The sequence below is a fragment of the Notolepis coatsorum genome (assembly GCF_963971535.1).
Source record: "Notolepis coatsorum genome assembly, chromosome: 7".
Taxonomy (NCBI): domain Eukaryota; kingdom Metazoa; phylum Chordata; class Actinopteri; order Aulopiformes; family Paralepididae; genus Notolepis; species Notolepis coatsorum.
The window spans coordinates 176,180,399-176,206,395 of NC_140171.1; the positions used below are offsets into that span (position 1 = coordinate 176,180,399).

Below are 25,997 nucleotides of genomic sequence, written 5' to 3' on the forward strand. Positions count from 1 at the left end.
GTGACCCAGGATGATGCAGTAAACACTGTTGTGTTCCTCAGGTCTGATAGTGTGACCCAGGATGATAAGAGTAAACACTGTTGTTCTCCTCAGGTCTGATAGTGTGACCCAGGATGATGCAGTAAACACTGTTGTGTTCCTCAGGTCTGATAGTGTGACCCAGGATGATGCAGTAAACACTGTTGTTCTCCTCAGGTCTGATAGTGTGACCCAGGATGATAAGAGTAAACACTGTTGTTCTCCTCAGGTCTGATAGTGTGACCCAGGATGATGCAGTAAACACTGTTGTTCTCCTCAGGTCTGATAGTGTGACCCAGGATGATGCAGTAAACACTGTTGTGTTCCTCATGTCTGATAGTGTGACCCAGGATGATGGAGTAAACACTGTTGTTCTCCTCAGGTCTCATAGTGTGACCCAGGATGATAAGAGTAAACACTGTTGTTCTCCTCAGGTCTCATAGTGTGACCCAGGATGATGCAGTAAACACTGTTGTTCTCCTCAGGTCTGATAGTGTGACCCAGGATGATGCAGTAAACACTGTTGTTCTCCTCAGGTCTCATAGTGTGACCCAGGATGATGCAGTAAACACTGTTGTTCTCCTCAGGTCTGATAGTGTGACCCAGGATGATGCAGTAAACACTGTTGTTCTCCTCAGGTCTCATAGTGTGACCCAGGATGATAAGAGTAAACACTGTTGTTCTCCTCAGGTCTGATAGTGTGACCCAGGATGATAAGAGTAAACACTGTTGTTCTCCTCAGGTCTGATAGTGTGACCCAGGATGATAAGAGTAAACACTGTTGTGTTCCTCAGGTCTGATAGTGTGACCCAGGATGATGCAGTAAACACTGTTGTTCTCCTCAGGTCTGATAGTGTGACCCAGGATGATAAGAGTAAACACTGTTGTGTTCCTCAGGTCTGATAGTGTGACCCAGGATGATGCAGTAAACACTGTTGTTCTCCTCAGGTCTGATAGTGTGACCCAGGATGATAAGAGTAAACACTGTTGTTCTCCTCAGGTCTGATAGTGTGACCCAGGATGATAAGAGTAAACACTGTTGTTCTCCTCAGGTCTGATAGTGTGACCCAGGATGATAAGAGTAAACACTGTTGTTCTCCTCAGGTCTGATAGTGTGACCCAGGATGATAAGAGTAAACACTGTTGTTCTCCTCAGGTCTGATAGTGTGACCCAGGATGATAAGAGTAAACACTGTTGTTCTCCTCAGGTCTGATAGTGTGACCCAGGATGATGCAGTAAACACTGTTGTTCTCCTCAGGTCTGATAGTGTGACCCAGGATGATAAGAGTAAACACTGTTGTTCTCCTCAGGTCTGATAGTGTGACCCAGGATGATAAGAGTAAACACTGTTGTTCTCCTCAGGTCTGATAGTGTGACCCAGGATGATGCAGTAAACACTGTTGTTCTCCTCAGGTCTGATAGTGTGACCCAGAATGATGCAGTAAACACTGTTGTTCTCCTCAGGTCTGATAGTGTGACCCAGGATGATGCAGTAAACACTGTTGTTCTCCTCAGGTCGGCCATCCAGTCCAGCAGACATTCGCAGCACTCTTGGAATGTGGAGGAGACGGGATCGGCCAATGAGCTCATCGGACTGGGAGAATCTGCACGCACCTTCACGGCCAAACAAGAAGGTCCGTTACACACTGGGGTTAGGGTTAGAAGACGGGTCCGTCACACACTAGCACACGGTCTTTCTCTAACCCTAACCCGTTACACACTAGCACACAGTCTTTCTCCGTTTGCATTTGGATAGCGCCACTGTTTACTTATCCAAATTGCACAGCTGATGGGAAAATCCAGCTTTTTCACTTCTTGTAAAATAAGATTTTCCCCCGATGAGCATTGTGAGCTTTATTACAGCTAATACAACAACTACAGTACAACGAAAAGAAGTTTGGCATCCAACTAGAGTGCAAATGTAGTAAACTGTAGTAGTACAATGTACAGGTGATTAAATCGGGTATATAGATGTGTACTACTGAGTAATAATGCTAATCAGATGCATTGTGGCAATTCCAGGTGTAGGGGTGGCAGAATAAACAACACACTGACAGGTTGCAGTTCCCAAAATGATAGTCTTCTTTATTTTCTAATAAACATCTCAAAGCACTTGAAATTGGCATTTTTCTATTTTTACCGATTTCTGAAAAGATGTACTTTTTGAGCATTTGGAAGGCATTCTAAATTCTTTTGTTCTCCGCCGACGGGTTCAAAAATCCCCTTGGGCTCTAGAGGGTTAACAATTGTTTGTATTGAGCCGTATTGTATTGTACCCATTCTGAAATCTGTTAAATAACGTTTTCAGTCAACCATTCTACTAGCTTTACTATGCTAATGTAGCTAGCCTAGCCGCAATGCTAAGTGTTTATACTGGCAGATCCCATTCACGTTAGCATGTAAGCTAACAACATCAGCGCTCTTTTTGTGAGACTAAACTCTCCGCTCTTGGTGGTACATTGTGTTGATGTTGGTTTCGTTTCATCAAATAAATGAGGCAGAACACAGTGAATGTATCCTTTATTTTTTATTGCACTTTGTTTGTTTCTTGCTGAAAATAAATGTTGCTAAATACTAGGGCTGCAACGATTAGTCGACATAATCGACAACGTCGATTATAAAAAATCGTAGACGAGAAATTGTTGCGTCGATTAGTCATTAAAAAATAATTTTTTTTTTTTTTTTTTTTTTTTTTTTTTTTTTTGTGCACTACCTATCTTTGTGAGAGTGGCTTCTCAGGGTTCCAGACAACATCATAACATGATGATCCCATAGCAAATTTTGGACATTGAAAACATTGTTCCCCTGCAGGAGATGATGATCAGACTAGACACACAATACATTACACACGCACTCCTCTCACTCACACACAGCGATCAGAGTAAGACACACACATACACACTCCTCTCACTCACACACAGCGATCAGAGTAAGACACACACACATACACACTCCTCTCACTCACACACAGCGATCAGAGTAAGACACACACACATTCACACTCCTCTCTCGCACACACAGCGATCAGAGTAAGACACACACACATTCACACTCCTCTCACTCACACACAGCGATCAGAGTAAGACACACACACATACACACTCCTCACTCACACACAGCGATCAGAGTAAGACACACACACATTCACACTCCTCTCACTCACACACAGCGATCAGAGTAAGACACACACATACACAAATTACACAGTACACACCTCTCACTCACACAGCGATCAGAGTAAGACACACACAAATTACACAGTACACACACTCCTCTCACTCACACAGCGATCAGAGTAAGACACACACACATACACATACACACGGACTCCTCTCACACACAGCAAACAAAAGTTATTTAAAGTACACTTCCACTTTAATTTGTATTATTTAATTTATTTATCTTGTTATGAGTGATTGCTGTATTGTTCTTCAAATACATTTTCATTTAAAGTGGCTTAAAGATCCAAATTCAAATGTTTCATGAGTCATTATTTTAATTTGCTATGGGATCATCATGTTATGATGTTGTTGTTTGGTCCTGACAAGAGTCTCAAAGTCTGGGGTGATGGTAGACAAGCAACTCTGAGGTCATGCTCAATGTCCAATCTGTTCCTCTGCTCTGTCTTCAGCTGGACCAGAGCTGAGAAGCCACTTTCACAAAGATAGGTAATTAAAAAAAATATATATATATTTTCTTTTTTTTGTTGTTGTTTACATTGGTTTTCGATTAGTCGACTAATCGAAAAAATAATCGGCAGATTAGTCGACTACCAAATTAGTCATTAGTTGCAGCCCTACTAAATACTAGTTCACCCGAGTCCCGAGGTGATTTAAAGATGGCGGATTTCTGTTTTGACTTAGCAGGATGTGTAGTGAGCGCGTTCACCCTACTGATTGGTTGAAAAATGGCCTTCATGTTTGAACTACATCTAGTGATGCACCGATGTGAAAATTGTGGCCGATACCGATAACCGATATTAATATTGCTGTTCTGGCCGATACCGATATTTACCGATGTCGATATCTCTGTATAGAAAACACTTTTTTATGATAATCAAATAAAGAGCTATTTTCCAAAACGCATAATTTTTTTACTTTTTGTAACTTACTATTTAAGGCCAAAACATTTAAAACGATAATTTTTTTTTTTTTTTTTTTAATTAATATCGGCCCTATCTTGATATCGGACCGATACCGATGTGTAAAAAAACTGCCATATCGGCCGATATTATATCGGCGGCCGATATATCGTGCATCACTAACTACATCGCCACCTATTGCTTTGGCATTGTACTACATGTATATTACATCAGTTTAAACCACTGTGTGATCGTGTGCACTGAGCGGCTCGGAGCGGAGGAGAGCTCTCGCTCCGGAGTCACTCTGACCCATTTTAAAGCCCACTCCGTGCTCACTTCAAAATCCACCCGCTCCGCTCACATGCTCTGGTACCAACCGAATCATGTCGGTACTACCGAGTACGGATTCACGTGAGATCCGCCGGTGCCACATTTCGATACTGTAAAAAAAAATATATTGTCTTTTTTAAACGTAATTTTTTTTTTGTATGACGTCAATGTTTCGTTTACAGCGAAACCAAACCTATGAAGTGTGCCTCACGTCAACGTTCACGCGCACAATACAGGCTTACCTAGGATTTCACTTGATTCAACAACAAAGCAGTCGGGGCGAAGGCAAGCGGAAACCGTCGCAAGTGTTGTTACACTTTACAAAGTTAGATGCAGACAACGCTCGCTGCAATATTATATATTATATATGATAATAAATTATTTGAAGTTTTTATTTTTTTTTATTTTTTTTTTCAACTGCGGTAGGTAGATTACATTTTTAGAGACTAAAGTACCGAAAAAAGGTACCGTTGGGTACCGGTATTGATTCACAGGTACCGGTATCGGTTCAAAGTTGAAAGGTACCCAACCCTAGTAATGACCACCACAAACGTCACACACAGCAATCCCAACTTCAACAGACCATAGTTTTTATTAGGGCTGTCAATATTAACTCAACGGACGCCATACCCGAGTAAAGTCGGGTTAACTCGCCGACGCTTGAGCGCCAAACCTGAGAAAAGTCTGGTTTTCACCCTTCTTTCTTTTATTCGATATTTACATTCATTATCCATCCAGGGAGCCTGGTGTTATCATAGGGAATGAGTCTGAGATCGCAAAAGTGCAATACCGGCCGCATCCTACCAGGCGGCGGTATCGAGCACCCTTTGGAACCTTGTGTTGTGCGTCGATTATATGGGTCCGGGTCGGCAATTTTTCTCCGGGCAAGACGAGCGGTTAGAAAACGCTCGGATTGAGAAGAATCAAATACTCCCGATCCATGTTGTGTGGTGGATTATGTTGGCGACACGATGGACATCAATACTTAGAATGGCGATCAGATAATTGGAATATTCTTTTTGGGGTACACAGGGCTGTACGCTAAGCTTTTTCACTAGGGGCACAGGTGCCCCTAAATGAAAAATTTAGGGGCACAGAATATTTTTTAGGGACACTTTTTTTAAATAACAAACCCCATTTTTTTTTTAATGAACGTACTGTATATTTATTTGTCTCTAAATGTCTTGATGAATTGAAAATGGAGGACCCTTATGTAAATGAGCCGAAAGTCTTTTTCTGGTCTTCATCCTCCAGTCTTAGCAGTTGTTGTATTGAGCTGTAACTGTATTGTACTCATTCTGCAATCTGTTAATAACATTTTCAATCAATCAGACAAATGTATAGAAAAGCTTTTATTATAACATTCTTTCATATAACAAAAAATTATATTGTTTAAGAAAATGTTTTAGCCCTATGCTTGAATATTATTTTAGGAATGGCAACAAATAAAATAATAATAATAAAATGAATAAATAAAATATTAAATAAATAAATAGGCTACACGTCTCTCTTTTTGTGTTACAAATTGGGCTCACCGATGTTGCTGTCGCTAACTACGTTAGCCATACCTGTAACGGTGGCTACTGCCATTGCTGGCTCACTGTTCTCTGTCACATTTTCATTAGACGGCTCACTAGGTCCAACACGTTGAAAATATGACGCTGTAGGAGACGGGAAATCACGACCAGAGAGAGTGAAGTTTCTTTGACCACACATCAGTGTGCATCATTTATTATCATAGCCATGGATACCACAACAAACCAAGCCAAGAGTTCATATGGCCGCTCTAGCTACCCACAATGCCCTGTGTCCTTAAAGTGACATTGTAGGTGGATTATGTCCAGTCCATGTAAGTGTCCATGTAAGTGCCCACTACAACGCAATACTAAGGTTACTGGTGGTTTTCTGCATTTTTAGCCTAGTAGCTAATCAGACGGGCATCTACAAGCTGCGTGCACAATCACAGCGAGTGCTCAATCGATTTTTCCCGCTGTTCATACCTGAGTGTGCAGCTCGCGTGAGTGGCGTCATCACACGCTTTGGATACATTTAGGAGTGAAATGCGAATGCAAGGGTTGAAATCACTACTCGCAAAGGTGCGCCCAAATATTTTTCTCCACTCGCACAGGTTATATATAGGGGCAATTTGCGATAACCTCGTCGTTCTGTACAGCCCTGGTACATCCTAGTCAAGGTAAGGGCTATATGATATCAATCTTGCGTTGATCCGAGAATGTCTTCATTGCGATCCGAGCGTATGTGTGTAACATTAGTCCGCAACATATTCCGTTGGTGACGATCAAAGCATCAAAAAACAACCCCCCCCCCACCCTTTCATGCATTCATGATGAAACATAATACCTATCATAAGCAAGTTTCTTTATTAGTTGTCATACAGAAGTACAGAATACACAAAATGCTTCTTTCTGTTACGCTCCAGACTGTGCTAGACAAAAATAGATAAGTATAAAATAAAATAAAATAAAATAAGTATAGCAAGTATAAAATAGAAGTCTCGTACGTAGGCACAAGTGTTCAGTATGTACATATGTACAATGTTCAATGCAGAGTAGAAGTAACTGAGTTACCATACAATATACTATACAATATACTAATATACTATATAGTGCAAAGCAGAAATGGGATGAGGTACAATTTAGATACAATTTACAGTAAGGTTGTAATGAGGTATGGGTTGTAGTGCAAATTCTTTACCAATAAATATAAAGTGTGTTTAGGTGTTCTAAATTGTGTCAAGTGGGTGCTGCAGCTAGTTGTTTGTTTAAAGTGAGTGTGTGCGTGTGGATGTGTGCTGTAGGGCTGTCCCCGACTAAGGATTTGGATGGTCGACTAGGATTGGCAAAAATTTGCCGTTAGTCGACTATTGGTCGACGTAAAAAAAATATATAATATTAAAAAAAAAAAAAAAAAAATTGTCATTCCATTTGGGCTGTGGGGGGTGCTTAATGTCTGAATGAGTCGACTGAAGGCTTCTTGTCCTCTGCAAAAGCATGCAATTGGTCCACTGATGGATACATCTTGATATTTGTCTAGTCTAGTGTGTTCATTAGATGGGTGAAATCCTCTTTCAGTGCCTCTGCCTGTTTTTGTAGGCAGTTAGCCTCTGGTATGCGTGCACGGTATGCTAGGTCGAGGGCCTTGAAGCGGATACGTGCAGCAATAGGGAGCCAGTGCAGGTCCCTAAGAAGTGGGGTGACATGGGCCGACTTCGGTAGGTTTGAGATCAGGCGGGCCGCTGCGTTTTGAATGAGTTGAAGAGGCTTGGTGGCAGTGGCCGGGAGGCCAGCTAGCAGTGCGTTGCAGTAGTCGAGGCGGGAGATGACTGTTGATTGGACGAGGAGTTGGGTGGCTTCTTTTGTCAGGAAGGGGCGTATCCTTCTGACGTTGCTCAGGAGGAATCTGCAGGTTCTGGTTGTCGCTGCGATGTGAGCAGAGAAGTTCAACTGGTCGTCGAGGACAACACCAAGGTTCTTGGCGGTCTGGGACGCGGTCACAGCTGCATTCTCGACTGTGATGGAGAGGTCGGTCAGGGGGGAGGATTTGGCCGGCAGGTGGAGCAATTCTGTTTAGCTTAGGTTCAGTTTGAGGTGGTTGGTCGTCATCCAGGCGGAGATGTCGGACAGACAGGCCGAGATCCGCTCAGAAACGTGGATATCTGAGGGAGGGAAGGAGAGGAAGAGTTGAGTATCATCGGCATAACAATGATATGAGAAGCCTTGAGACGTGATAATGTTACCCAGTGATTTAGTGTAGAGGGAGAAGAGAAGGGGTCCTAGGACCGAGCCCTGGGGGACACCCGTCCGCAGGGGGCGGGTGGCCGACAGAGTCCCTCTCCATGACACTTGGTAGGAGCGGTCGTTGAGGTATGATGTCAGCGCAGATCCAGCCACTCCCATTCCTGCGAGGGCCGCGAGGAGGATCTGATGGTTGACTGTGTCGAAGGCTGCAGATAGATCTAGGAGAATCAGGACAGAGGAGAGGCCTTTCGCCTTTGCTAAGTGAAGTGCCTCTGTGACCGCAATGAGGGCCGTTTCTGTGGAGTGGCCAGTCCGGAAGCCAGACTGATTGGGGTCTAGGAGGTCATTCTGTAAGAGATAAGCAGTAAGTTGGTTGGATACAGCACGTTCAAGTGTTTTAGAAAGGAAGGAGAGAAGAGAGACAGGATGATAGTTGCCTATGACGGTGGGGTTCAGGGTTGGTTTTTTTATGAGGGGCGTGACTCTGGCTTGTTTTAGGGAGGTGGGGACCACCCCCGAGTTGAGTGAGGAGTTGATGGTTGCAGTTAGGAATGGGAGGATGTCCGGTGCTATGGTCTGGAGGAGTGGGGAGGGTAGCTGGTCCAGCTGGCATGTAGTCGGACAGTTCGACGTTACTAGTGTCAGGGTCTCGGCTTCTGTAATGGGAGAGAAAGATGACAGAGTGAAGGATGAGGTTCTCGATTCAGTGTTTGGAATGGGTGGGGGTTGGGAGAAGGAGCTGCGGATGTTCTCCACTTTTTCCTCAAAGAAGATCGCAAAGTCTTTCTGCAGAAAAAGATGAGGGAGGAGGGGGTGGGGGGGAGTGAGGAGGGAGGACATGGTAGCATGCAGTTTGCGAAGATTCTTGGCAGAGGCCTCGATCCTATGGTGAAAGAAAGAAGCTTTGGCATTAGTAATGGTTTTGGATAATGTTAACAAGAGGTTGTGATATGTGTCGATGTCAGCAGTGAGGCGTGACTTTCTATACTTCCTCTCAGCCGCTCTCAGGACCTGTCTTTGTTCTCTCACTGCATCCGTCAGCCATGGACTGGGTGGGGAACGGTGGGCAGGTTTCTCAACGAGGGGACAGAGCTTGTCGAAGGAGGTTGCAAGGGCTGAGAGGAGGGTGGAGGGTGCCATCTCTGTGGGGAGAGCAGAGAAGGTGTCACTCAAAGGTAGAGCGGATATTATGTCAGAGGAGAGGGTGGAGGGGGATAGGGAGGGCAGGTTGCATCTGAGTGAGACGGTTTGAGTTGGGGTGAAGACCTTTCGGTTAAGCATGAGAGTTGGTGAGAAGGATATGAAGGAATGGTCAGATACATGTAGGGGAGTTACCGTGGTGTTAATGATGCTGGAGTTACGGGAAAATATGAGATCCAAGGAGTTGCCTGCTTTGTGGGTGGGAGGCATGGCAGTGGGAGTCAGGTCAAATTGTTGTAGGAGTGAGACCACTGGGACCGACTGAGATGAGTCAGGCAGGTTGAAGTCGCCCAATAGAAGGAGAGGGGTACCATCTTCCAGTAAGGAGCTTAGAAGCATGTCCAGCTCATCTGTGAAGTGATCGAGGGGACCTGGAGGCCTGTACGTTAATGCCAAGCAAGCAGTGCAAAAATGCTTCCGCATTCGTCACCGCACGCTAGTGCGGTAAAGCGCCCTTCTTTTCAGACAAATGCTACCGTGCGTGCACCGGCGGCGGCGTGCTCGCTCAGGTGCGTGCGTGCGCCGGCGTGCTCGCGCGAGGTGCCCGCGCATGCGCATGAGATCCCGCCTTGGTGGAGCTCAATATATATAAGTCACCGCCCCTTATTCAGTATCTAGCAATAGCTCAATTGGCAAGGACACATGGCTGTGGATCCTATGGCTTGTTTGCTGGTGAGTTCGAATCCCATCGAAAATATTTTTTAACGTGATTTTTTTTTAACGTGTCGGTTAAGGTTAGGCATGGTTAAGGTTAAGGTTAAGGTTAGGCATTGTTTCGGAGTTGGTTAAGGTTAGAACGGTTAAGTTTAGGCGCTGTTAAGGAGCTGGTTAAGGTTAGAGTTTGTCAAAGAGAATGGCAATATAATTTCTATGGTTAAGGTTAGGCATGGTTAAGGTTAAGGTTAAGGTTAGGCATTGTTTCGGAGTTGGTTAAGGTTAGAACGGTTAAGTTTAGGCGTTGTTAAGGAGCTGGTTAAGGTTAGAGTTTGTCAAAGAGAATGGCAATAGACAGCCTATTTCCGCGCGACCTGGGCGCTGGGCGGCGGAAAATGAAAGGCGCATTACTGCATGCCACTACGGTAAATTTTTGCACTGCTTGCTTGGCATAAAGCTACACGCGACCTGGAGGGCGATAGAGTGTAACAATGGTGAGATTGAAAGGATTAGAGACAGATACTGCGTGATATTCGAGGGAGGAGAGTGACAGTTCTGGGAGTTGTGTTAGGTTTGTAGCCCATGAAGGAGATGTCATGAGGCCAGTGCCTCCACTCCGTCTGGAGGGTCGAGGTGTGTGAGTGAAGTTATAGTTTGTAGATAGTGCTGCAGGTGTTGATGAGTTATTGGGGGTTATCCAGGTCTCAGTTAGAGCCAGGAGCTGCAGATTTTGACTATGGGCGTAGGCAGTAATGAAGTCAGCTTTCTTGACTGCTGATTGACAATTCCATAAGCCTCCCCGTACTGTGACAGGTGTATTAGTGGCTGTAGGAGGGTAGGAGAGATTAGCCGGGTTGCTAGCAAACTGGCGTGGATGGGTTGAATCTGTTCTGGAGGAGCATATTGTGGATATAGGTATGAGGCACATTGTGGTGTTATCTCTCTGATGACATCACAAAGTCTATGGTTATCTCTGATGACATCACAAAGTCTATGGTTATCTCTCTGATTTCTAGCTTTAGAAGAGAGTGGTGAGCCTTTCTTCCTCTTCCAGCAGTGGCTGTTCCTGCTCCTGGTTCCATCTCCGCTCTGCAGAACACTGCCCTGAGGGAGCCCCTCCACTCAGCCATCCCTCTGCAGGACACTGCCCTGAGGGAGCCCCTCCACTCAGCCATCCCTCTGCAGGACACTGCCCTGAGGGAGCCCCTCCACTCAGCCATCCCTCTGCAGGACACTGCCCTGAGGGAGCCCCTCCACTCAGCCATCCCTCTGCAGCCCCCCTGCCAGGCCCTGAGGGAGCCCCTCCACTCAGCCATCCCTCTGCAGCCCCCCTGCCAGGCCCTTAGGGAGCCCCTCCACTCAGCCATCCTTCTGCAGCCCCCCTGCCAGGGCGACGGAGCCCCCCAGTCCCCCCCCTTAGAGGAGGTGAGTCGGTGTATAGTCTCATTTAAACATCATGGTGATGTCCTTTGGGATTGCACATGGTATATCAAAGCAGGATAGCCGGACCAGCACTCACAGGTTCAATGTTTTTTATTGGCAGCCTGAATCAAAAGCAGACATGTTTCGGACAATGTCCTTCATCAGTGGTATGGCTAGCACTGGAAATGCATTCAAGGTGATGGTTAAATACACCTGGCAGGTAAATGACACGGCAGGAAATGACATCACAACGCAGGTGTGCCTATGCAATATGACTAAATGAATGACCTATCAAATAGAGTCCAATCATAATTTATACATATGTATAGATATATCTATCATCAATAAATATTTATAAACAATACAATACAAAACGAAACAAAACAAAATTACCAGAAACTTGATAACATATAGCATGCCCTTTAATTTATAGGGCTAATTGAGCCACTTTACGTAATTGAATTAATTAATTTCAAATTATCCATTGGGCATCTTTGTGAATCATGCCTCTAGTTTGGCAACAAACAACATCTTTAATCGGACCAGAAATAACAATGTGGGAGTAAGGAGGTTAAAGGAAACAGGTTAAGACGTTTTCTTCATTCATTCCTTTAGGTTCGATACAATTGAACAGGTGGATATAATAACATTCACGTTGCAGCAGCAGCTTGTGTCTGTCTCCACCTCGCGCTGGGCTGAGTACTAACTCTAGTCCCATATATTTGAGGTCGTTGACGGTATGCTTACACTTAGAGAAATGTCGAGCTACCGATGACTTGACATCTGAATTCCTCACAGCACATTTGTGTTAACTTATTCTTGATTTAAAGGCTCTTGTTGTTTTGCCCACATAGGAAAAAATTACAAGGACATTTTAGCAAATACACCAGATTGGACGAATTACACGTAATCCGTCCTTTGACTGGGATATTTTTCCCCGTTTTTGGATGTGCGAAAAATGTATCTCTATTCATACCCTGGCACTGAACACAGGATTGGCAGGGAAAATTTCCATCTGGGATGTTGGACATAAAATGAGAAGGTTTCTTTAAGGGCAAATCAGTTTTGACTAGGAGATTAGATAAATTCGCTTGTCTCTTGTAAAAAATAGTTAGGCGAATGCTGAAACGCTGTCCCTATGAGAGGGTCGGACTGCAGAATATGCCAATGTTTATTGACAATACTCTGCGTGTCTCTCGTAATAGGGCTGTAAGTAGACACGAAAGATACTTTGTCAGGTTTATCTTCTTTCTTTCTGGGGGTAAACAACGTGGCCCTGTCGATATGCTTGGTTTTATTAAAGGCTTATAGTGTCAAATCAGCACTATATCCTCTCTCGTGGAAACTGCCACGGAGTACCTTTGCTTGTGCAATAAATGTATCGTCAGTACAGGGTTTCCGTTAGAATTTTTTTTTGCAGGTCTGAGTGTCCGGTAGATTTCAATCTACCGGACAAATGGGATAAATTCCGGTCAGAGTTTATTGAGCTTAAAAACAATTAATAGACCTATATAAAGAATGACATCATCAAGGCATTTATAATATTTTAACTTAAAACTAGGCTACTTTTGCGTATCAGTCATTAATATATTCCAAATAAAATAAGTCCCTCGAGACTTCGTGCTGCTGCTGCCGACTTGATGTGTCGGTGGGCAGTCTGCCCGACCTTAATAAACAGCAGTCTGTTATAATCACATTTTTATGAGCTAACTAATTCCGTTATATTGGACATTTGTATTAATTATATCAAGCGAAGAACTGAGAAATTTGGCACCGCTGTGTCAGCGCGAGCTGGCTGCTGATATATTTACGTGAAGCATGGAGCACTTGGAGCAGGCAGAGCAGAGCAGTGGTGTCAGCAGCGCCCCCACCCAACAGCTGAATTGCCAATGGCTGAATTGGAGTACTGCACCCTGCCAAGCCATGCTTCACGTAAATATATCAGCAGCCAGCTCGCGCTGACAGCAGGATGTCATTATTAGACCGGCTGCTTGGTGAGATTGTTTCGTTCATCGCATAGGCTATATAATTTTAGCCTATTTTAATACAATTCAAATAATCTAATTGTGTTTAGAGGGAATTATTTTCACCGGACATTATGACCGGAGAGATTAAATATGTCGGACTTCAACAGATTTTGCCAGTCAAATACCGGTAATTACCGGCTAACGGAAACGCTGCGTCAGTATCACATATTCTCTTATAGCGAAGTATTTGGCTATAAGGAAGACAGTTCTTCAAGGCTGGGGTGTGATAACTAGAATAATGCAAGAACGAGTTATGGTCCGTCTCCTTTTTAAAAACCTCTGTGTGTAATGAGATTGCACATGGTCCCATGGTGTTTCTTGTTTCAAGAAACGGAAGTACAGGAACGCCCACAGAATATTAACTCATTGACTTCCTGTATTAAGCCCCAGAATTCCCGTTCAGTTTGATAAGCCCATAAATCATTGATTTGCTCGTCCGGCCTCCACAGCGTCCTGCAAGGCAGAGACTTTCAAACCCCAATGAATCTGATGGGTCCATCGAAGACGGAGATCCTGTATGCTCGCCCTGTCCCCTCGCGTCAAGGTGTTAATCTTGATAGGAGTTGCAAGGTCTATTTTATTTAGCAAGCCAGATTTAGTGATAATCCTTTCCTTAGTAAATCTACTTGAGAGTGTTCAAATAGTGTTACCATTAATCAAGTGATAATCCTTCCCTCGTAAATCCATAGGGCACTGGTGAGTGTACATCTCACACAGCTGATATGGAGGGTGTAATTTTTCAAATGTTTGCTGTCAGGAAACCCCTTTTCATTGAATGAAATAGATTACAAATTATTTTGTCCTCTTTACGCTAGTTTAGAGAAAAGACAGACATCTTTACATATTACACCTAGGATTTAAACATACTGAATGAAGTATTTTTATGTCATCTGTCTCCCCGGCTGACAATAATATTATATATTATGCTCTTTGTTAGATGAGCTAAGCATCAAGTACAGCTTTGTAAACTAACATTTAGAAAGTGACAGAATACTATCTTAGGAGCTAAAGAATAGCTAGAAAGGCTAAACAACAGTGACAGATACCATCATAGGGAGAAGTATCTTCCAAAACTGCTAAGACCAGGTTCCAATACAACGCTCAACCAGATCTTAGAGCTAAAAGAATAGCTAAAAAAGCTAAAAGAAGTAGTCACTTGTGGCTTACCGGTATTAGGAAGAATAACGAGAAGAGATGGTCCAGTTTAAAAATGAAGTTTTAATTATAAAGAGAAGAGTTACAAAAGAAAGCACAATTATCATAGGATCTCTACAGCAAAAAAAGGCCTCAAGTCAAAGTAGAAAAGAAAAAGAATCCCCTCCTTGCTTTACAGGGTGTTTTTATAATACAGAATTCGTCATAAGATTACACACCCCTTTTGATAGTACAGCCCCAATCAGTGTACAATACGTAATAATGACCACTCCTCTTTCATCCCTTCGTTACTGTAACTAGAAAAAGTTACAGATTAATTTGTGTTGGGAAAAACCCTAATACATCACTGCATGTTGCAAGAAAGAAAGATATAGCCTATATACATGTACAATACAGTACTCATATACTTTAAACATTGGTTGATATGTTTTTCCACATCATACATGTGTAAACCCTCATACATCATACATCATACATGTGGTTTTCTAAATGTATAATGGCTTTCCCTTTTGACAGGGCAGGCAAGGGTTCAAATGTGCCACCCTGCCTCTTAGCTTCTTGGAATGGAATCTTCAAGGCCGTATACAGAGGCCACATTCCGACAGCTCACATAGTACAAGAGGTTCTTTTCTATTCATTTCTTTAGGGTTGTATAAGATATTGTAGTTTACACAAGTTACAGTTTTATAGTCTATAGTTATAGTTCTTACAGTTTTACACAAGTAGGGAGAAAGAATACAAAAGACATTCTTCATAAATCACTGACTTTCAGTGCGCATTTGGTGCTTAGATCAGAGGCCTACTTGTCCTGTTATCAAGCTTATAATACATACTTATATTTAATCCTCTATATATACATGTTAAATGCTCAATATACCACATCATACAAGTGACATAAGACAGAGAGGTAACAGGATGTCAATATAAAAAGTGTCACTAGTTGTTTGTGGGACTTCAACACTTCCACGCTGTTTTTCCATCTTTAATATCTGGCACCAGCGTTTGAGACCGGTTTAACGATGTTTGTAGACCCATCGTATATTCTATATTATAGCTATGGAGACATACTATGGCTAATTTGAAATGCTTATATTTATACTTGATATAAGCCCCAGACCCTCTGATCAGTTCAACAAACTCATAAATCTGCGATCTGGCCGTTCAGTGTACAGCGTCCCATACGCTAAGCTTCCAGACCTCTAATCTGATGAGCCCGTCGAACACAGAGAATACTGATGCTCGCTCTGTCCCCTCCCGTCAAGGTTGCTAGGCTTGATGAGAGTTGCAGAGTCTATATTTTATTTAGCAAGCAAACAATGATAATCATCAGATAATCATTTCATTATCACTCCATAGTCACTGATGAGTTTACCCCATGCAGTTGACATACCACCCTTGACAGGTGGTGTTAATCCTGGGGTGTAAACAACCGAATGGTTGCTGTCACGATACCTCCTTCTTTGAGTAATAAATTACAAATTCCTGTCCCTTTCACTCTCGCTTAGAGCAAAAAATAGACATTGTTACACATTATACCATGATAGACAATAGTTGATCTGTTTGAGGATTTACCAAAGCCTGTAAATACTGAATGCAGTATTTTACGTCATCTTTCTTCCAGAATAACAATAATACTCCTCTGGTTTATTATTCATCACAAAAGATGAGCTGAAAGCCAAACACAGCTCTGTAAATCTAACACAAAAAAGAGACAGATTACCATCCTAGGGAGAAGCACTCCTTTTTCAAGTCCCATACACCGCTCGAGTTTGAATTAGGAGATAAAAAAAAAGATTCACCAACGCAAGATAAGCCTGACCATTTCTTCTCTTTATTCTTCATATGCTGGTAAGCCACAGATCAGGCTGAACATTTCAGTGAAATATTCAGGCTCTGGCGACTACTGCGGCGCGCTGAACAGATAACGTTACATCCTCGGCCGGTTTGACTTTAGTATTTTTATGATTTACCAGAAGTGCTGAGTCCAAGGTAGTCTGGTGAAAACATACCTTATGGATGGATCAGGTCAAGAGTGTGGGTGTCGTCCTCGACAAGCACCCTATCATTCCATTCCCACATCAACAACACCATCCGGTCCGCCTACTTCCACCTTCGCAACATCAACCGCCTCCGCCCTTCACTCACCCCCAACAGCTGGTCCATCCTGGTCCACTCCCTCGTCACTTCACTCGCCCCCAACAGCTGGTCCATCCTGGTCCACTCCCTCGTCACTTCACTCGCCCCCAACAGCTGGTCCATCCTGGTCCACTCCCTCGTCACTTCACTCACCCCCAACAGCTGGTCCATCCTGGTCCACTCCCTCGTCACTTCACTCGCCCCCAACAGCTGGTCCATCCTGGTCCACTCCCTCGTCACTTCACTCGCCCCCAACAGCTGGTCCATCCTGGTCCACTCCCTCGTCACTTCACTCACCCCCAACAGCTGGTCCATCCTGGTCCACTCCCTCGTCACTTCACTCGCCCCCAACAGCTGGTCCATCCTGGTCCACTCCCTCGTCACTTCACTCACCCCCAACAGCTGGTCCATCCTGGTCCACTCCCTCGTCACTTCACTCACCCCCAACAGCTGGTCCATCCTGGTCCACTCCCTCGTCACTTCACTCGCCCCCAACAGCTGGTCCATCCTGGTCCACTCCCTCGTCACTTCACTCACCCCCAACAGCTGGTCCATCCTGGTCCACTCCCTCGTCACTTCACTCGCCCCCAACAGCTGGTCCATCCTGGTCCACTCCCTCGTCACTTCACTCACCCCCAACAGCTGGTCCATCCTGGTCCACTCCCTCGTCACTTCACTCACCCCCAACAGCTGGTCCATCCTGGTCCACTCCCTCGTCACTTCACTCACCCCCAACAGCTGGTCCATCCTGGTCCACTCCCTCGTCACTTCACTCGCCCCCAACAGCTGGTCCATCCTGGTCCACTCCCTCGTCACTACACTCACCCCCAACAGCTGGTCCATCCTGGTCCACTCCCTCGTCACTTCACTCGCCCCCAACAGCTGGTCCATCCTGGTCCACTCCCTCGTCACTTCACTCACCCCCAACAGCTGGTCCATCCTGGTCCACTCCCTCGTCACTTCACTCGCCCCCAACAGCTGGTCCATCCTGGTCCACTCCCTCGTCACGTCCCGCTTGGATTACTGCAACTCCCTTCTCTCTGGTCTCCCCCTCAAACTCCTCCATGAGCTCCAACTGGTCCAGAACGCTGCTGCCCGTATAATCACCAGCCCTCCTCACTGTAAACAACAACAGCTCTCCTCACTGTAAACAACAACAGCCCTCCTCACTGTAAACAACAACAGCTCTCCTCACTGTAAACAACAACAGCCCTCCTCACTGTAAACAACAACAGCCCTCCTCACTCTAAACAACAACAGCCCTCCTCACTGTAAACAACAACAGCCCTCCTCACTGTAAACAACAACAGCCCTCCTCACTGTAAACAACAACAGGATGCTTGAGACATGTTTGAAAGACTATTTCAATGTTGTTATCAAACATTTTGTTCTTAAATGTTAGGGTTTATAAATGTTGTTCTCAAACTATCTCTTGCTGTTTTTGAAATGGCCTTGTCATGTTATTTAGTAAAACGCCCAAAAGGGCACAGTTTCATATTTGTCACATGCTGTGTGCCACCTCTAAATCTCAAACTTTGCACAAATCATTATGTGTGTCCGAACAAAATGCAACCCCAGACAGATTGATATGTTGAGATAAAAATGTTGCATTGCAATTTGATGCACCCATTGTACAGTGCATGCTGAAGTTAGCTATGCATCCACCCACCAACACACCAATTCGTCCTATTTGTGATTCAACCTCTTAAATGTTATTCTCTCTCTCTTCCAGCTGAATCAAGGAGGTCCCAGGAGAGTTCTGTTCCGCAGCCAGCCAGACGTGTTCCTCCTCACGCTGCAGGACGAGGTGAAGCCCTCTGAAGAAGAGGAGGAGGAGGAAGAGGGGCTGGACTCCAACCTCAGGCTGCAGGACAGCCGGACAGGTCTCAGGTATCCAGTGGAATTGATTTTGGTTGTGTTTTGACTCATTGAAGCCCATTTTATTTAATCCATGATCACAATCTTCCTGTTGTCCCTCTCTCTCTCGCTCTCTCTCTCTATCTATCTATCTCTCTCTCTCTCTCTCTCTCTCTCTCTCTCTCTCTCCCCCTCCTCTATCTCTCTCTCTCTCTCTCTCTCTCTCTCTCTCTCTCTCTCCCCTCTCTATCTCTCCCTCTCTCTCTCTATCTCTCTCTCTCCTCTCTCTCTCTATCTCTCTCTCTCCCTCTCTCTCTCTCTATCTCCCCCTCTCCCGCTCTCTATCTCTTGCTCTCTCTCCCTCTCTCTCTCATCTCCCGCTCTCTCTATCTCTCTCCCTCTCTCCCTCTCTCTCTCATCTCCCACTCTCTCTATCTCTCGCTCCCTCTTGCTCTCTCCCTCTCTCTTTCTCTCTCTCTCCCGCTCTCTATCTCTCGCTCTCTCTCCCTCTTGCTCTCTCCCTCTCTCTTTCTCTCTCTCTCATCTCCCGCTCTCTCTCTCCCTCTCTCCCCCTCTCTCTCTATCTCCCTCTCCCTCCCTCCCCCTCCCCCCTCTCTCCATCTCTCCCTCTCTCTCTCTCTCCCCCTCTCTCTCCCCCCTCTCTCTCTCTCTCTCTCTCTCTCTCTCTCTCTCTCTCTCTCTCTCTCTCTCTCTCTCTCTCTCTCTCTCTCTCTCTCTCTCTCTCTCTCTCTCTCTCTCTCTCTCTCTCTCTCTCTCTCTCTCTCTCTCTCTCTCTCTCTCTCTCTCTCTCTCTCTCTCTCTCTCTCTCTCTCTCTCAATTCAATTCAATACAAAAAGCTTTATTGTCATGAAATTTCACAAATGTTGCCAAAACACAATTATGACATAAACAGCTAACAACATAACAATATAAGATCAAAAGAAATAAAGGAGATGGTGCGGTGAGTAAAACATGGTACATGTATATACAGTATATGTGTCCTACTGGTTGTCCCTTTTCTTGTGACATGAATTGACATATTTTGCAGCTAAAACTGCACATTATTTCTGTTCCCCCAGGAGGAATGGCAATTTCTGCACTTCTGTCATACTTTGGAATTCTGAGGAAATTATAAAAAAAATTGGAAAGAATTCCTCCCTAATATTTCTGTAATTTTCACATTGTGTTAGGAAGTGTAGTTCTGTCTCTACGGCTCCCTCATCACAAATACAGCACAACCTCTCCTCTCTGGGCAGCCAGGTCTGTCTGTGTCTGCCCTTCTCTATCGCCAAACCATGGTCACTCAGTCTGTACCTTGTCAGATTCTTTCTTAGATTCTTATCAGTTACTGTGCTGAGGTAGTCTGCCACAGTATACTGTCTGTTTAGGGCCAAATATGTTTCTAATTTGTGTTGTGATTGTGTGAGTTGATTCCAATACGTAATGTATTAACTTTTTCTTTGGTTATAATTTGGTTAGGTCTAATCTTCTGAGGCTGGCTAGGGTTTGTGATGTCAGAGTGTGAGATGTCAGCCAGTTTCATTATGAGTTGACAAAAGGGGCTCCTTTGTAGGTCCAGCTCTTGGCAGGCCAGGGCTTTATGATGATAGCAGGCCGGGTCACTTTTTTTAATATGGCTCCAGAATTTAATTGATATTTTTTGCATATTTATGAGTAACGGATATTGTCCTAATTCAGCCCTGCATGCAGAGTTTGGGCTTTTCCTTTGTACCCTGAGAATTGTTTTGCAGAACTCTACATGCAGGATCTCAATTGGATTTTTGTCCCATTTTACCCAATCCGTTACTAATAAAGGGCCCCATACCTCACTGCCGTACAGTGCTATCGATTCTATAACTGCTTTAAATATTTTGAGCCATGTCCTAATTGGAATTTGGATTTGAACTGAACGCTTGATGGCATAGAAAGCCCTTTTTGCCTTCTCCTTGAGTTCCTTTACAGCTGAACAGACATTTCCAGTCGAGCTGATTTGTAAACCTAGATATGTATAGCTATTTGTTTGTTCTATTTGGGTCGTACCTATTTTGAATTCTGGGTAATTTCTCTGTAACTGGGATCTTTTTTGGAAGGTCATAATTTTGGTTTTCTTCATATTCACTGTCAGGGCCCAGGTCTGACAGTACTGATGAAGAATGTCCAAACTTCGCTGAAGACCTTCTCTAGTAGGAGACAGTATGAAATAGACACTTAATTTCTGTGTCTGTGAGAGTGAGACCAGGTGCTGTTATAATAGTAATGCCAGTTCATTTATATAAATATTGAACAGTGTGGGGCTGAGGTTGCAGCCTTGCTTCACCCCTCTGCCTTGTGGGAAGAAGTCTGTGTGTTTATCTCCAATTTTGACAGCCAATTTGTTATTTTCATATATGGATTTAATAACATCAAAGGACTTCCTCCCTATACCACTTTCTATTAATTTAAAAAGTAAACCCTCATGCCAGACTGAGTCAAACGCTTTCTGGAAATCGACAAAGCATGCGTGAATTTTTCCTTTATTTTGATTTACATATTTATCGATTAGTGTGTGTAGGGTGAAAATGTGGTCAGCTGTTCTATAATTTGGGAGGAATCCAATTTGACTTTTGCTTAAGACATTGTGCTCATTGAGGAAATCTATAATTCTTGAATTTAGGATGCTGCCAAATAATTTCCCCAGATTACTACTAACACAGATGCCTCTATAATTGTTGGGATCATATTTGTCTCCGTTCTTGAAAATGGGTGTGATCAGCCCTTCACTCCAGCTTTCAGGGAAATATCCCACACTTAGTACCAAGTTAAATATTTTTAAGATGGCTCATTTGCATTTTCTGTTTGTATGTTTTAACATCTCATTTAATATGCCATCAGTCCCACATGCTTTTTTGTTCTGCAGAGCTTTTAATTTGTCTTCCAATTCTAATTCACTGATTGGGTAGTCCAGTGGGTTCTGATAATCCAACACTTTGACGACCGTTCGGTGCCGTCTAATATGGTGCTAGAGGACCAAGGTTTGTTGACAAACCGATGTGTCTTTGTAGAGCTATATCTATACTTTATAGTATTGCTATCTGGCCATTCTCATTGTCACTTGAGTTCATAAAGAGTCCCTTCAAAATGCCTTAAAGGGAAAAAAAATCCATCAATAGGTTGTCATTTTATAGCGCCGTGAATATAAGCTTTATCCCAGATTTCGTCTCATATATTTTCTGGAAAGCTACTTATAGAGCTAAAATGATACTAACGTTATATTCAACAGCATTTCTGTTGTATATATTCTAATGAAATAACACAAACTGCTTATGAACTGGACTATCCCATAGCATCTATGGATGAAAGGGGGGCGGCGGGGAACGTCGATTAGTATTATTGATTACCAATAGAATGTCCGTGGAAGTAGCCACATTCACTGATCGAATGCTTGCGTCTCACAACAATGTCTAATCCGGCTGTAATTTAGGTGAATAAGGTCTTACCGTCAGCCCGTGGGATCCCCTACAGCATTTCCCCGTTATCGACCGGCATCTGGTAGATCAATATGTCCATCGGTTGATGATAAATCCCCTGATTCCACGGTGAGATCTGCGATTCGAAACGTGATACACGGTTCATGATGTTCGCTTGGGATTAGAGTAATATGATACTCTGTTGGAGGGTAAAAAATTTAAAATCCATTCGCCCACAATGATACTGCAGTGGAGCGATGGCGCCCCTAAGAGGATCTGGCCGGTATTGCATGTTGCCGATTCCACAGAGTCGGGTAGATCTGCAGAGTCGATCGGCGATCTTGATCCGGTTATTAATATGGAATAAAACAATAACAACTTGCCACGGCTATATACGTGGCTCTGGTCCACAACGCATGGATTAAAAAGATTTTTTAATTTTTCAGAACTGTGTTCTTTGGCTTGATTCTTTGTTGGTTTTCTATAAAGGTTTTCGAAGTGGTTTTTCCATGTATCTCCATTTTGAATTCTCTCTCCCTCTCTCTCTCTCTCTCTCTCTCTCCCCCTCTTTCTCTCTCTCCCCCTCTCTCTCCCCCTCTCTCTCCCCCTCTCTCTCCCTCTCTCTCTTTCTCTCTCTCTCTCTCCCCCCCCCCCCTCTCTCTCTCTCTCTCTCTCTCTCTCTCTCTCTCTCCCTCTCTCTCCCCCTCTCCCCCCCCCCTCTCTCTCTCTCCCCCTCTCTCTCCCTCCCCCTCTCTGGTAGCAGGGAGGTGGAGGAAGGCTCCTCTTCACAGCCTCTGTCTCACCACAGCAGGGAGGTAGAGGAAGCCTCACAGCCTCTGTCTCACCACAGGCAGAAGAACCATCAGGCTGAACAGGAGCTGCACCACATGTCGGAGAAACTCTCCCAGCGCCTGGAGGAGCTGGACCAGGTATGGAGTTGTAGAAATCGTCGTAAAGGAGAAACGCACAATTTATATTGAAATTCTTTATTTGGATTTACCCCTTGAGATGAACCATCTCGTTTTCAAGGGGGGTCCACAGCTTACAAAATACATAAATTACATATCTGTATTAAACATAACAAAACAAAAAGAACAAACAAAAACCAAACACAAAACAAGATCAAATTAATAATAAACAGGTTCAAACAACATCAAACAAGAGGAACATAAGACAAACAAACAACAAAACACAAAGCACATATTCAAGTGATTGCTTCAAAGATCTGTTATACTATTATTGGTGGAAACATGAACAAGTAATCTCAAGGTGAGAGGACAGCACAGTTTTAAACGGTTTGGAGGATGTTATAGATCGAATATGAACTGGAAGATTATTCCAGTCAGATGGACCTTTGAACATGAATGATTTTTTGCCAACTGAACATTTGTTGGAAAATAGCTGTGCACAGTGTCTCAGTTGATGTCTAGAGGTGAAAGGGTCCATATACTGTTTAAGATATTGCGGATAATTGAAGTGAATACATTTAAAAATAAAACTGTAACCAGTGCTGCTGTCGTTTTACTGTGGGAGATAGCAAATTAAGGTTTTCATACATGGTGCAGTGGTGAGTCAAATATGGGCAGCCAAGAGCAAATCTGCATAGACGGTTGAATAATGTGTTTAGTGGAAGAAGGTTGGTTTTAGATGCAGTTTGGTAAACTACGTCAGCGTAATCCATGATGGGTAAAATTTGTTGATGAACCAGTTTCTTTCTGACAGGGAGTGTGAAACATTTTCTATTGCGGTAGAGAACACCAGCACTAAAGTTGACTTTTCTAACAATATTATCTATGTGACATTTGTATGAGAGTTCTGAATCACGCCATAGACCAAGGTATTTAATGTGATCAACTCTATGCAGTTGTGTACCGTCCAGACAAGTGATATTAAATGGTTGATTAATGGTTTTGGATGCAAGATTATGGATGGTCCCAAAGAGCATAGTATTAGTTTTAGTTTTGTTGATTAGTAGTTTATTAGCCGAGAGCCATGATTCGAGTTTATTGAAATTTTATTGCAGTGTTGACTGAATTTGAGGTAAGGTCATTTGAGATGTATATATCACTGTGTCGTCGGCATAGAGTTGAGCATTACAACCTGTGAACATTGAGGGGAGATCATTAATAAATATTGAGAACAAGAGCGGGCCTAATGTTGAGCCTTGAGGCACCCCACGTTCCTGTACTGCCAACACGGTTAGCCACTCTGTTGGAAGGTCAGCCCTAGTCTGCTCACACTCTCACGGTTAGTACTCTGTTGGAAGGTCAGCCCTAGTCTGCTCACACGCTCACAGTTAGCACTCTGTTGGAAGGTCAGCCCTGGTCTGCTCACACTCTCACGGTTAGCACTCTGTTGGAAGGTCAGCCCTAGTCTGCTCACACGCTCACGGTTAGCCACTCTGTTGGAAGGTCAGCCCTAGTCTGCTCACACTCTCACGGTTAGTACTCTGTTGGAAGGTCAGCCCTAGTCTGCTCACACTCTCACGGTTAGTACTCTGTTGGAAGGTCAGCCCTAGTCTGCTCTCACGCTCACGGTTAGTTAGTACTCTGTTGGAAGGTCAGCCCTAGTCTGCTCACACGCTCACGGTTAGCACTCTGTTGGAAGGTCAGCCCTAGTCTGCTCACACTCTCACAGTTAGTACTCTGTTGGAAGGTCAGCCCTAGTCTGCTCACACGCTCACGGTTAGCACTCTGTTGGAAGGTCAGCCCTAGTCTGCTTACACTCTCACGGTTAGCACTCTGTTGGAAGGTCAGCCCTAGTCTGCTCACACTCTCACAGTTAGTACTCTGTTGGAAGGTCAGCCCTAGTCTGCTCTCACTCTCACGGTTAGTACTCTGTTGGAAGGTCAGCCCTAGTCTGCTCTCACGCTCACCGTTAGCCACTCTGTTGGAAGGTCAGCCCTAGTCTGCTCACACTCTCACGGTTAGCACTCTGTTGGAAGGTCAGCCCTAGTCTGCTCACACGCTCACGGTTAGCACTCTGTTGGAAGGTCAGCCCTAGTCTGCTCTCACTCTCACGGTTAGCACTCTGTTGGAAGGTCAGCCCTAGTCTGCTCACACTCTCACGGTTAGTACTCTGTTGGAAGGTCAGCCCTAGTCTGCTCTCACGCTCACCGTTAGTACTCTGTTGGAAGGTCAGCCCTAGTCTGCTCACACTCTCACCGTTAGTACTCTGTTGGAAGGTCAGCCCTAGTCTGCTCTCACGCTCACGGTTAGTACTCTGTTGGAAGGTCAGCCCTAGTCTGCTCACACTCTCACAGTTAGCCACTCTGTTGGAAGGTCAGCCCTAGTCTGCTCACACTCTCACAGTTAGCACTCTGTTGGAAGGTCAGCCCTAGTCTGCTCACACTCTCACAGTTAGCCACTCTGTTGGAAGGTCAGCCCTAGTCTGCTCACACGCTCACGGTTAGCACTCTGTTGGAAGGTCAGCCCTAGTCTGCTCACACTCTCACGGTTAGTACTCTGTTGGAAGGTCAGCCCTAGTCTGCTCACACGCTCACGGTTAGCACTCTGTTGGAAGGTCAGCCCTAGTCTGCTCACACTCTCACGGTTAGTACTCTGTTGGAAGGTCAGCCCTAGTCTGCTCTCACTCTCACCGTTAGTACTCTGTTGGAAGGTCAGCCCTAGTCTGCTCTCACGCTCACGGTTAGCACTCTGTTGGAAGGTCAGCCCTAGTCTGCTCTCACGGTCACGGTTAACACTCTGTTGGAAGGTCAGCCCTAGTCTGCTCACACTCTCACGGTTAGCACTCTGTTGGAAGGTCAGCCCTAGTCTGCTCACACTCTCACCGTTAGCACTCTGTTGGAAGGTCAGCCCTAGTCTGCTCACACTCTCACGGTTAGCACTCTGTTGGAAGGTCAGCCCTAGTCTGCTCTCACGCTCACGGTTAGCCACTCTGTTGGAAGGTCA

At 44.4% G+C, this 25,997-nt stretch overlaps 1 protein-coding gene across 5 annotated transcripts in view; it reads left to right on the top strand.

Moving 5' to 3' along the window:
• The window catches only part of LOC311231947 (centrosomal protein of 95 kDa-like), a 73,553-nt gene that overhangs the window by 19,568 nt on the left and 27,988 nt on the right, over positions 1–25,997 (top strand). For 3 of the 5 annotated variants that reach the window (XM_084318585.1, XM_084318587.1, XM_084318589.1), the window contains exons 6-9: positions 1,535–1,653; positions 11,097–11,467; positions 18,515–18,672; positions 22,847–23,015. In XM_084318585.1, coding sequence (XP_084174711.1) covers positions 1,535–1,653; positions 11,097–11,467; positions 18,515–18,672; positions 22,847–23,015 — 817 coding nt within the window. The remainder of the gene's footprint in view (positions 1–1,534; positions 1,654–11,096; positions 11,468–18,514; positions 18,673–22,846; positions 23,016–25,997) is intronic. The other 2 variants (XM_084318586.1, XM_084318588.1) reach the window with 2 other exon arrangements.